This window comes from Oncorhynchus clarkii, chromosome 9 (assembly GCF_045791955.1).
Source record: "Oncorhynchus clarkii lewisi isolate Uvic-CL-2024 chromosome 9, UVic_Ocla_1.0, whole genome shotgun sequence".
NCBI classification, from domain to species: Eukaryota; Metazoa; Chordata; class Actinopteri; order Salmoniformes; family Salmonidae; genus Oncorhynchus; species Oncorhynchus clarkii.
Window position 1 is genome coordinate 8,558,199 of NC_092155.1, and position 13,776 is coordinate 8,571,974.

Sequence of the window (13,776 nt, forward strand, 5' to 3'; positions counted from 1 at the left end):
ATAACAACCTGAAAATAACGACAGATTTTCAGGTTGATTGAGAAGGTTAAACTTTGATATGTGTTTTTGGTTGGGTCAAACTGACCATGCCCATTTCAAGCGTATATATATTGTGTAGGCTAGTTTGCTAGCTAACTCAGGGACATGCTTTGTAGAATACACCTCTGGTCAGTAGGCTGGCTGCCTTGCACGATAATAAACCTCCACCCATCTGGCGACGCTGTTGTATGTTTCCGGGTTCCAGAAGAACCAAGGAGTTTTCGAAAATTCCTCGACTAGAACACGGAAGTAGGATTGGAGGTGAACAAAGATCTGTATGTAATGATGAGATGTTCACGTCACTCAATCCTGACAATAGAAGTCGTTGTCCTAAAAGTAGGAATGCAGGCGACATGATTACGTCCGAAATAAATCCATTGAAACGTATCGGGATTATTTTGGACAGATTTTAGCGAGTGTAACCTCTAACCTCTCGCTTCGCCTCCTCCTCTCTGAAGTGACATTGTTTTGATTTTGAACGTTATTGTTGTGGAGTAAAGAACGACCTAGTTAGCTACTGACTGAACTAAATAGACTACCCAACTCCCAGTCGTCTGAAATATGTCTAAACTACAGTTTTCTCGTGTGTTTTTAAATGAGCGTTTAACTACGGCTGCTGTGGAGATTTTCGGGGCAGTTGAGAAAACGGTGGTGGAGTACCAGGAGGAGAATGATCGGCTACGGAGACTGCTGGGGATCACTCCAGAGATACAACTATGTAGAATAGGTTAGTATGTAGATCTACTGATAGTTAGATATAGTTCTACTCAATTAGTCAAATGCTTAGGTAAATAGAGATCACCGTTTCAACCAAATGTTTTGAATGAAATGTTCTACCTAACTACTGTATGTATTGGTCTACAGGCCTAAAGAAAGCAAGCTTTTATCTGTGTAATTTACTAGATTAAATAAACCATTAAAGCCATTAACAATTATTACGTATCCTATGATTATATAGTTGTCTGCATATTTGATTACTTATCTAAAGCCTTGTATTTGTCACATGCTTCGTAAACAGGCATAAACTAACATAAACTAACCAATAAACTTACTTATGGCCCTCCAACAATGCAGAGAGAAAAATAATAAAGATAACACAGGGTTCTCCCCAAAGAGCCCAGAGTGGGGCGCTGCCCTCGTACTCAGTAGCACCACCTTGTTAAAAAATCCTGGGGAGAACCCTGACAATGAGTAACGATACTGTTGTATACACGGGGTACCAGTATAGCTGGACACGAGGTACCAGTATGACTATATATACACAGGGTACCAGTATAGCTGTATACACGGGGTACCAGTATGGCTGTATACACAGGGTACCAGTATGGCTGTATACACAGGGTACCAGTATAGCTATATACACGGGGTACCAGTATAGCTATATATACACAGGGTACCAGTATAGCTATATACATGGGGTACCAGTATGGCTGTATACACAGGGTACCAGTATAGCTATATACACGGGGTACCAGTATGGCTGTATACACAGGGTACCAGTATGGCTGTATACACAGGGTACCATTATAGCTATATACACAGGGTACCAGTATGGCTGTATACACAGGGTACCAGTATAGCTATATACACGGGGTACCAGTATAGCTATATATACACAGGGTACCAGTATAGCTATATACATGGGGTACCAGTATGGCTGTATACACAGGGTACCAGTATAGCTATATATACACAGGGTACCAGTATAGCTATATATACACAGGGTACCAGTATGGCTGTATACACAGGGTACCAGTATAGCTATATACACGGGGTACCAGTATGGCTGTATACACAGGGTACCAGTATGGCTGTATACACAGGGTACCATTATAGCTATATACACAGGGTACCAGTATGGCTGTATACACAGGGTACCAGTATAGCTATATACACGGGGTACCAGTATAGCTATATATACACAGGGTACCAGTATAGCTATATACATGGGGTACCAGTATGGCTGTATACACAGGGTACCAGTATAGCTATATATACACAGGGTACCAGTATAGCTATATATACACAGGGTACCAGTATAGCTATATACATGGGGTACCAGTATAGCTATATACACAGGGTACCAGTATAGCTATGTACACAGGGTACCGTTGTGGCTATATACACAGGGTACCAGTATGGCTATATACACAGGGTACGAGTATAGCTATATACACGGGGTACCAGTATGGCTGTATACACAGGGTACCAGTATGGCTGTATACACAGGGTACCATTATAGCTATATACACAGGGTACCAGTATAGCTATATACATGTTGTACCAGTATGGCTGTATACACAGGGTACCAGTATAGCTATATACACGTTGTACCAGTATGGCTGTATACACGGGGTACCAGTATGACTATATATATTTATACAGGGTACCAGTATGACTATATATATACAGGGTACCAGTATGACTATATATATACAGGGTACCAGTATGACTATATATATATATATGCACAGGGTACCAGTATGACTATATATATACAGGGTACCAGTATGACTATATATATATATATGCACAGGGTACCAGTATGACTATATATATATATATATGCACAGGGTACCAGTATGACTATATATATATATATGCACAGGGTACCAGTATGACTATATATATACAGGGTACCAGTATGACTATATATATATACAGGGTACCAGTATGACTATATATATATGCACAGGGTACCAGTATGACTATATATATATATATATATATATATATATATATATATATATATATGCACAGGGTACCAGTATGACTATATATATATGCACAGGGTACCAGTATGACTATATATATATGCACAAGGTACCAGTATGACTATATATATATATACAGGGTACCAGTATGACTATATATATATGCACAGGATACCAGTATGACTATATATATACTCAGGCATTTATGTATAGGTAACCTCTGACCCTCCTCTCCTTCCCTCCAGACTCCCTGCAGCTCTCTGTCTCTGAAGAGGAGGTTCCCCCTGAGCAGCAGCACTGTGAGCAGGAGTGGAGCCCCAGTCTGGGGCAGAAGGACCCAGAGACCAAACAGATTAAAGAGGAACAGGAGGAAGTCAGGACCAGTCAGGAGGAAGAGCAGCTTCAAGGTCTCTTTGATACCAAAGACTCCATATTCACTCCTTCCTGTGTGAAAAGTGAATGTGATCTGGAGAACCCATGTCAAGAAGCCGTACTAGCTGAACACCCAACTCTCAGTCCACTGAAAACGTCTAAACTACAGTTGTTGAGTGTGTTGTTAAATCAATGTTTAACGGCATCTGCTGCTGTGGAGATTTTTGGTGCGATTGAGAAAACTGTAGCAGAGTACCAGGAGGAGAATGATCGGCTACGGAGACTGCTGCGGAGGACACCAGAGATACAACTATGTAGAATAGGTTTGTATGTAGATCTAATACCTAGCTAGCTACGGTTCTACTTAGCTAATAAACTGTTTCCGGGCACTCTGTTCACAATGTTGACATCAGCAAACCGCCCTCCCAACAACACCATACACGTGGTCTGCGTTTGTGAGGCCGGTTGGACGTACTGTCAAATTCTCTAAAATGATGTTGGATGTGGCTTATGGCAGAGAAATAAACATTTAATTCTCTGGCAACAGCTCTGGTGGACATTCCTGCAGTCAGCTTGCCATTTGCACGCTCCCTCAACTTGAGACATCTGTGGCATTGGGTTTGTGTGACAAAACCGCACATTTTATAGTGGCCTTTTATTGTCCCCAACACAAGGTGCACCTGTGTAATGATTATGCTGTTTAATCAGCATCTTGATATGCCACACCTGTCAGATGGATGGATTATCTTGGCAAAGTAAAAATACTCACTAACAGGGATGTAAACAAATGTGTGAAAACATTTTGAGAGAAATAAGCTTTTTGTGCGTATGGAACATTTCTGGGATCTTTTGTTTCAGCTCATGAAACATGGGACCAACACTTTCCATGTTGCGTTTATATTTTTGTTCAGTTGTTTAGGAACAATTTATCCTTGATTGCTATACAGATTTGGAAACTTTGAACACTAAACTTAACTATCATCCAAAATGACTTTACAAATACCAACAAACAAAAAATAGTTTTTGCTTTGTCATTATGGGATATTATGTGTAGATTGTTGAGGAAAATGTAATCAATTTTAGAATACGCCTGTAACGTAACAATATGTGGAAAAAGTGAAGGGGTCTGAATACTCATCCTTCCTGGTCTCTATGCTGCTACCAGTATATCTCTCTGGAGAAGTAGGGGTTTAGAAAGGAGCCATATAAGGAGAAGTGGGGGTTTAGAAAGGAGCCATATAAGGAGAAGTGAGGGTTTAGAAAGGAGCCATATAAGGAGAAGTGGGGGTTTTGAAAGGAGCCATATAAGGAGAAGAGGGGGTTTTGAAAGTTACCATATAAGGAGAAGTGGGGGTTTAGAAAGGAATCATACAAGGAGAAGTGGGGGTTAAGTAAGGAACCATACAAGGAGAAGTGGGGGTTTTGAAAGTTACCATATAAGGAGAAGTGGGGGTTTTGAAAGGAGCCATATAAGGAGAAGTGGGGTTTTTGAAAGGAGCCATATAAGGAGAAGTGGGGGTTTTGTAAGGAGCCATATAAGGAGAAGAGGGGGTTTTGAAAGTGACCATATAAGGAGAAGTGGGGGTTTAGAAAGGAACCATACAAGGAGAAGTGGGGGTTAAGTAAGGAACCATACAAGGAGAAGTGGGGGTTTTGAAAGTTACCATATAAGGAGAAGTGGGGGTTTAGTAAGGTACCATATAAGGAGAAGTGGGGGTTCAGACATGCTGTAGTGGATGCTAAGCTTAACCTTAACCTACGGTTTTTATGCCAATCATGGTCCTTCGATCCTCTAAAACATACACTATTTTTCAGATGTGCAAGGATTGTTAAGGGTTAGACAGTGTCGGTGGAACTTTTGTTCTCATTAGCAACAGTGTGTTCAATAGTAGGCATGTTAACCCCCCACCTATATGGCTTGTGTGAAGGAAAGCAAATACCTAGCTAGCTGTCTGCACTCAGGCTATATAGATCATAGAGATCCATGCTAAGGAAAGCAAATACCTAGCTAGCTATCTGCACTCAGGCTGTATAGATCATAGAGATCCATGCTAAGGAAAGCAAATACCTAGCTAGCTATCTGCACTCAGGCTGTATAGATCATAGAGATCCATGCTAAGGAAAGCAAATACCTAGCTAGCTATCTGCACTCAGACTATATAGATCATAGAGATCCATGCTAAGGAAGAACATTGAAATTGAATATCATAGAGATCTATAATTCATGAGTGATTCCAAATTCTGTTATAAATAACCTCTGCTCCTCCTCCCCTTCCCTCTAGACTGCCTGCAGCTCTCTGTCTCTGAAGAGGAGGTTCCCCCTGAGCAGCAGCACTGTGAGCAGGAGTGGAGCCCCAGTCTGGGACAGGAGGACCCAGAGACCACACAGATTAAAGAGGAACAGGAGGAAGTCAGGACCAGTCATGAGGAAGAGAAGCTTCAAGGGCTCTTTGTTACCAAAGACTCCTTATTCACTCCTTCCTGTGTGAAAAGTGAATGTGATCAGGAGGACCCACTTCAGTCCTTGACTCTTCCCCAAACCCAGACTGTGGAGAACAGAGAGAGTGACTCTAAACCAGTGGATCTCACACCTTTTGTCACTGTGACCCACATTAAGGGTCTCAACATTCCATGTGACCTTCCAGATAATCAAAACAATGCCTTCAGCCACAGTTCAGCCGTAAGCAGAAACCCAGTAGGACTTGACAGCAGCACACCATTGGATCCTAGCCCACCATTGGATCCCAGCCCACCATTGGATCCCAGCCCACCATTGGATCCCAACCCACCAATGGGGGAACACTGTTCCAAACACAGCACCACGTCTATAAAAACTAGCCACTGCCGTGACTGTGGTGAAACGTTTGCTCCGAAAGCTGACCTGCAGAGGCATGTGACTCTCACCAAGAAGAGACTCAGTGACTGCAGCTTCGGCAATAAACACTACAACTCCACCTGTAAACTGAAGGCCCATGTCAGGCTCTGTCATGGTGGTAAACCCTGTATCTGCCCTGTTTGTAGAAAGACCTTCAAATACAAAGGAGATCTATCTAGGCACATGAGGATTCACAAAGGAGAGAAACCCTTTATCTGTGGTGACTGTGGGAAAAGCTTCAGTCAGAAGGGGAACCTAACTGAACATGTACTGATTCACACAGGAGAGAAACCATTTAGCTGTGGTGACTGTGGGAAAAGCTTCAGTCAGAGGGGACACCTTACTGTTCATAAACTGACTCACACAGGTGAGAAACCTTTTAGCTGTGGTGACTGTGGGAAAAGTTTTAGTCAGAAGGGGAACCTAAGCATTCATAAACTGACACACACGGGAGAGAAACCTTTTACCTGTGGAGACTGCGGGAAAAGCTTTGGGCTCAAGCGACACCTAACCATGCATAAACTGACTCACACAGGAGAGAAACCGTTTAGCTGTGGAGACTGTGGGAAAAGCTTTAATCGCAAGGAGGTCTTAACCATGCATATTCGAACTCACACAGGAGAGAAACCATTTATCTGTGGTGACTGTGGGAAAAGCTACAGGCATAAAGGGTCCCTTAAGATACATATATTGTCTCACACAGGAGAGAAACTCTTTACCTGTGGAGACTGTGGGAAAAGCTTCAATAAGAGGGGGAACCTAAACATGCATTTACGGACTCACACAGGAGAGAAACCATTTAGCTGTGGAGACTGTGGGAAAAGCTTCAATCAAAGGGGGAACTTAACCACGCATATACGGACTCACAGCAGAGATAATTCCTTTCGCTGTGGTGACTGTGGGGAAAACTTCGATGAGAAGGGACACCTAACTGAACATATTCGGACTCACACAGGAGAGAAACCATATAGGTGTGGTGACTGTGGGAAAAGCTTCATTCAGAAGGCGGACCTAAGGAGGCATATACTGATTCACACAGGAGAGAAACCACATGGCTGCTCCGTCTGTGGTAAAGGATTCACTCATAAATCTCATCTGCTGAGGCATGTGGATAAAATCCACAAAGGACGAAAACAGGACAGAAACTGAAAGAGGAAAGAACATTAGGACAAAGAGATTATCTGTCAGGTTAGTGAATAAAAAGGCAGGATATGGACAAATCTCTTAGGAAGCAACAGCGATATGGCCCTCATCAAATATGCAGACGACATGGCTCTGGTTGCTTGCCTGGAGGTCAAGTCCATCTCCAGCTACTCCAGTCCATTGACTGCCTCTTGACGTGGTTTGACAGTAGCTTTCTTGACCTCAACGTCACCAAGAATAAAAAACTGTGCCTTGGAGGAAATCAATTTGGGGAAAATGGAAGCCCTTCTCTTGAGCCTGTCACTATGTAAGGGAATACCCCCCTGAAATGGACAAAAATGAATGGCAACATATTGGCATTGGACAAAGTATGGAAGGACGTGGAGCAAGTCACACATTTTAAATACTTGGGGACAATTTTCGACCACAAACTTTTCAACCACAAAACACTGACCTCATCTACAAAAAGGCAAGGCCGTTTCTTTCCCTACTTAAGATAGTATGACGTTTTAATGCAAGCAAACTCACACTGATCGTGGTATACAAATAGCAGATTGAGTGTTCTCAATTACAATTCTGGTACCTCTCATTGATGTTTAATTTTTTGTTTAATTTTGACATGTCAATGTTTAATGTGTTTGTGTATGTTTTATGTCTGTTTTCATACTTTTATTACAACTCAGAGTGCCAACGACACGTTTGCATTCAGTTTAAACTTAATGGACAATAAAGTTTGTCTTGTCTGCTTATTTTAATGCTACCTTAACTCTGGATCATTCATGCTTTGGGTTACAGAAATATATATGTGCGATCGATTGACTTTTGCAAAACATTGTATGTAAATCAAATTTGACAGTAAGTCATTCCACACAAAGTCCAAAGGAAATTCGACTTCCACTATTATGCCAACTCCTCCGAAAAGAGATATAATATTTAGCTGTGGTGACTGTGGGAAAAGCTTCAGTCGCTAGGGGAAGCATAGACTGACTCACATAGGAGATAAACAACATGGTTGCTCAGTCTGTGGTAAAATATTCAATTGTAAGGCTCATCTGCTAAAGAATGTAAATTACGTCTTCAAAGAAAGAAATCAGGACAAATACATATTTTGTCAGAAGATGGGTGTCGCCTGTTTGAATTAGTCTTTGATTAGAAACCAAAAGTGTTTTGGCCCTCCAGGACGGACACAGGCGGTTGTATTAATCTGGCCCGGTCCCCCGTGTAGGTGTTTTACACCGAGTGAAAGTTGACTGTATTGGTTTTGTGACCTGGCTGCCTCCCCTGTGTGACCCAGGTGCCCCGATCAAAGCCCACGGGCGAAGTTGGCTCAAAGCAAAGTGATGTAGAAGCAATACAAGGAATAATGAGTAGGAGTCTGTGTTTTCATATTGCAAAAGTCATTTATTTTCTTATCTGCCAATGAAATAAAGTTGATTATTGTAACATTTATTTGATGGAAAAGAGATGTTTCTGTTTCTGAACAATGCACCATTCTGCCTTGTTCACAACATGACTGAGCAGCACAGATTACTGTTCCATTTGAGAAGGGATCTCCACCCACCCCACTTTGGACCTGATGACGTAACAGCATGTGCCCCGTGGCTCAGCATAACTGAATCGTGCCCATTGAACAGCCCTGGTGTACAGTACACAATACAATGACGTGCGTAACCTCTTGGTTCACCTCTTGACAACAATAATATAAAATAAAAAGTACCAAAATATAGGCTCAATACAGTAACAATATAATAACAATATAATAACAGTAGAATAACAATAGAATAACAGTCAATTAACAGTAGAATAACAATATAATAACAGTCAATTAACAGTAGAATAACAATATAATAACAGTAGAATAACAGTAGAATAACAATAGAATAACAATAGAACAGTAGAATAACAATAGAACAGTAGAATAACAATAGAATAACAATAGAATAACAATAGAACAGTATAATAACAATATAATAACAGTAGAACAGTAGAATAACAATAGAATAACAATATAATAACAGTATAATAACAGTAGAATAACAATATAATAACAATAGAACAGTAGAATAACAATATAATAACAATATAATAACAATAGAATAACAGTATAATAACAATAGAACAGTAGAATAACAATATAATAACAATATAATAACAGTAGAATAACAGTATAATAACAATAGAATAACAATAGAATAACAATATAATAACAGTAGAACAGTAGAATAACAATATAATAACAATATAATAACAGTAGAATAACAGTATAATAACAATAGAATAACAATAGAATAACAATATAATAACAGTATAATAACAATAGAATAACAGTATAATAACAATAGAATAACAATAGAATAACAATATAATAACAGTATAATAACAGTAGAGCAGTAGAATAACAATAGAATAACAGTAGAATAACAATAGAATAACAGTAGAATAACAATAGAATAACAGTAGAATAACAATATAATAACAGTAGAATAACAATAGAATAACAATATAATAACAGTAGAATAACAGTAGAATAACAATAGAATAACAGTAGAATAACAATATAATAACAGTAGAATAACAATAGAATAACAATATAATAACAGTAGAATAACAGTAGAATAACAATAGAATAACAGTAGAATAACAATATAATAACAGTAGAATAACAATAGAATAACAATATAATAACAGTAGAATAACAGTATAATAACAATAGAACAGTAGAATAACAATATAATAACAATATAATAACAGTATAATATCAATAGAACAGTATAATCAGGATGTTCTCAATTATGCCGAAGTTGGAGTGGCTGTTGCTCCTTCTTGTCCATGTGGTGATGGTGTGGTTCCATGTCAGGTTCTCAGTGATGTGAACGTCAAGAACCTTGAAACTAAGGCAAGGTGTAGACAACAGTCTCAGGAAAGCAAAGCAACTCTGGATCATTCATGCTGTTGGGTTGAGATAATTAAATGTGTGATGGATTTATTTTTTTGTAAAACGTTCTATGTAAATAAAGTTTGATTTGATTTGAATGACGAGGTAATGGTCAAAAAAGTAGTCCACTGTTTTATGAGAATCTCACAGACAGATCTGCTGTTCAACGTCTGTTGATTTTTTTCATGCTGTTAGAAACGGGAATATCTGGTCGTTTGGTTCAGAATGTCTCTCAGGGTATTGAGATAATGTTTGACTGATGTTATTGATTCAGAATGTCTCTCAGGGTATTGAGATAATGTTTGACTGATGTTATTGATTCAGAATGTCTCTCAGGGTATTGAGATAATGTTTGACGGATGTTATTGATTCAGAATGTCTCTCAGGGTATTGAGATAATGTTTTGACTGATGTTATTGATTCAGAATGTCTCTCAGGGTATTGAGATCATGTTTGACGGATGTTATTGATTCAGAATGTCTCTCGGGGTATTGAGATAATGTTTGACGGATGTTATTGATTCAGAATGTCTCTCAGGGTATTGAGATAATGTTTTGACTGATGTCATTGATTCAGAATGTCTCTCAGGGTATTGAGATAATGTTTTGACTGATGTTATTGATTCAGAATGTCTCTCAGGATATTGAGATAATGTTTTGACTGATGTTATTGATTCAGAATGTCTCTCAGGGTATTGAGATCATGTTTGACGGATGTTATTGATTCAGAATGTCTCTCAGGGTATTGAGATAATGTTTTGACTGATGTTATTGATTCAGAATGTCTCTCAGGGTATTGAGATAATGTTTGACGGATGTTATTGATTCAGAATGTCTCTCAGGGTATTGAGATAATGTTTTGACTGATGTTATTGATTCAGAATGTCTCTCAGGGTATTGAGATCATGTTTGACGGATGTTATTGATTCAGAATGTCTCTCGGGGTATTGAGATAATGTTTGACGGATGTTATTGATTCAGAATGTCTCTCAGGGTATTGAGATAATGTTTTGACTGATGTCATTGATTCAGAATGTCTCTCAGGGTATTGAGATAATGTTTTGACTGATGTTATTGATTCAGAATGTCTCTCAGGGTATTGAGATAATGTTTGACGGATGTTATTGATTCAGAATGTCCCTCAGGATATTGAGATAATGTTTGGCGGATGTTATTGATTCAGAATGTCTCTCAGGGTATTGAGATAATGTTTGACGGATGTTATTGATTCAGAATGTCTCTCAGGGTATTGAGATAATGTTTTGACTGATGTTATTGATTCAGAATGTCTCTCAGGGTATTGAGATAATGTTTTGACTGATGTTATTGATTCAGAATGTCTCTCAGGGTATTGAGATAATGTTTGACGGATGTTATTGATTCAGAATGTCTCTCAGGGTATTGAGATAATGTTTTGACTGATGTTATTGATTCAGAATGTCTCTCAGGGTATTGAGATAATGTTTTGACTGATGTTATTGATTCAGAATGTCTCTCAGGGTATTGAGATCATGTTTGACGGATGTTATTGATTCAGAATGTCTCTCAGGGTATTGAGATCATGTTTGACGGATGTTATTGATTCAGAATGTCTCTCAGGGTATTGAGATCATGTTTTGACTGATGTTATTGATTCAGAATGTCTCTCAGGGTATTGAGATAATGTTTGACGGATGTTATTGATTCAGAATGTCTCTCAGGGTATTGAGATAATGTTTTGACTGATGTTATTGATTCAGAATGTCTCTCAGGGTATTGAGATAATGTTTGACGGATGTTATTGATTCAGAATGTCTCTCAGGGTATTGAGATAATGTTTGACGGATGTTATTGATTCAGAATGTCTCTCAGGGTATTGAGATAATGTTTTGACTGATGTTATTGATTCATAATGTCTCTCAGGGTATTGAGATAATGTTTGACGGATGTTATTGATTCAGAATGTCTCTCAGGGTATTGAGATCATGTTTGACGGATGTTATTGATTCAGAATGTCTCTCAGGGTATTGAGATAATGTTTTGACTGATGTTATTGATTCAGAATGTCTCTCAGGGTATTGAGATAATGTTTGACGGATGTTATTGATTCAGAATGTCTCTCAGGGTATTGAGATAATGTTTTGACTGATGTTATTGATTCAGAATGTCTCTCAGGGTATTGAGATAATGTTTTGACTGATGTTATTGATTCAGAATGTCTCTCAGGGTATTGAGATAATGTTTGACGGATGTAATTGATTCATTAAAAATGGTAGTGATATTTTCCAGAAAATGCATTTCTCATCAATTCTGACCTAATGCTGCTCATTGATGATATTGATTTAGTCTCGTATATGGAGAAATTATATACAGTCGACTCCTGATGATGAATTGATTATCCCACATCATCCTATATTGATGATAACCACTGTTTGTCTACATGTAGTTATCGTTTCCCTTTACTGCTTTACTACTGAAGGCAGTAGTTGATTCCATCCCAGCCTGTCCTCCTAAAGCTCCTCCCACCAACCCCCAGTGACTGAGGGGTATCATTAAGCAATAAGGCACAAGGAGGTGTAGTATATGGCCAATATACCACGGCTAAGGGATGTTCTTAGGCACGACTCATCGCGTGTTATATTGGCCATATACCACAAACCCCTGAGGTATCTTATTTCTATCAGAAACTAGTTACCAATATAATTACGGGAGTAAAAATAAATGTTTTGTCATACCGGTGGTATACGGTCTGATATACCACGGCTGTTAGCCAATCATCATTCAGGGCTCGAACCACCCAGTTTGTAATACAAAGTGGGTTCAATAACTTTGATAAACAACCAAAAATAATGACTGATAATCAGGTGGATTGAGACAGCTAAAGTTTGATATGGGTTTTTGGTTTAGTCAAATTGACCAAGCCCATTTCAAGCGTATATATATTGTGTAGGCTAGTTTGCTAGCTAACTCAGGGACATGCTTTGTAGAATACACCTCTGGTCAGTAGGCTGGCTGCCTTGCACAATAATAAACCTCCACCCATCTGGCGACGCTGTTGTATGTTTCCGGGTTCCAGAAGAACCAAGGAGTTTTCGAAAATTCCTCGACTAGAACACGGAAGTAGGATTGGAGGTGAACAAAGATCTGTATGTAATGATGAGATGCTCATGTCACTCAATCCTGACAATAAAAATCCTTGTCCCAAAAGTAGGAATGCAGGCGACATGATTACGTCCGAAATAAATCCATTGAAACGTATCAGGATTATTTTGGACAGATTTTAGCGAGTGTAACCTCTAATCTCTCGCTTCGCCTCTTCCTCTCTGAAGTGACATTGTTTTGATTTTGAGCGTTATTGTTGTGGAGTAAAGAACGACCTAGTTAGCTACTGACTGACCTAAATAGAATACCCAACTCCCAGTCGTCTGAAATATGTCTAAACTACAGTTTTCTCGTGTGTTTTTAAATGAGCGCTTAACTACGGCTGCTGTGGAGATTTTCGGTGCAGTTGAGAAAACGGTAGTGGAGTACCAGGAGGAGAATGATCGGCTACGGAGACTGCTGCGGATCACACCGGAGATACAACTATGTAGAATAGGTTAGTATGTAGATCTACTGATAGTTAGATATAGTTCTACTCAATTAGCAAACTTCTTAGGTAAATAGAGATCACAGTTTCAACCAAATGTTTTCATGAGATGTTCTACCTAACTACTGTAT

General features: G+C 39.0%; 1 protein-coding gene across 1 annotated transcript in view; it reads left to right on the forward strand.

The window, feature by feature from the left end:
* Window positions 1–600: 600 nt before the first annotated feature.
* The window catches only part of LOC139417029 (zinc finger protein 721-like), a 30,915-nt gene continuing 17,739 nt past the window's right edge, over window positions 601–13,776 (forward strand). Inside the window, exons 1-5 of the mRNA XM_071166264.1 lie at window positions 601–766; window positions 2,999–3,448; window positions 5,408–5,645; window positions 5,892–7,141; window positions 13,487–13,654. Coding sequence (XP_071022365.1) covers window positions 601–766; window positions 2,999–3,448; window positions 5,408–5,645; window positions 5,892–7,141; window positions 13,487–13,654 — 2,272 coding nt within the window. The remainder of the gene's footprint in view (window positions 767–2,998; window positions 3,449–5,407; window positions 5,646–5,891; window positions 7,142–13,486; window positions 13,655–13,776) is intronic.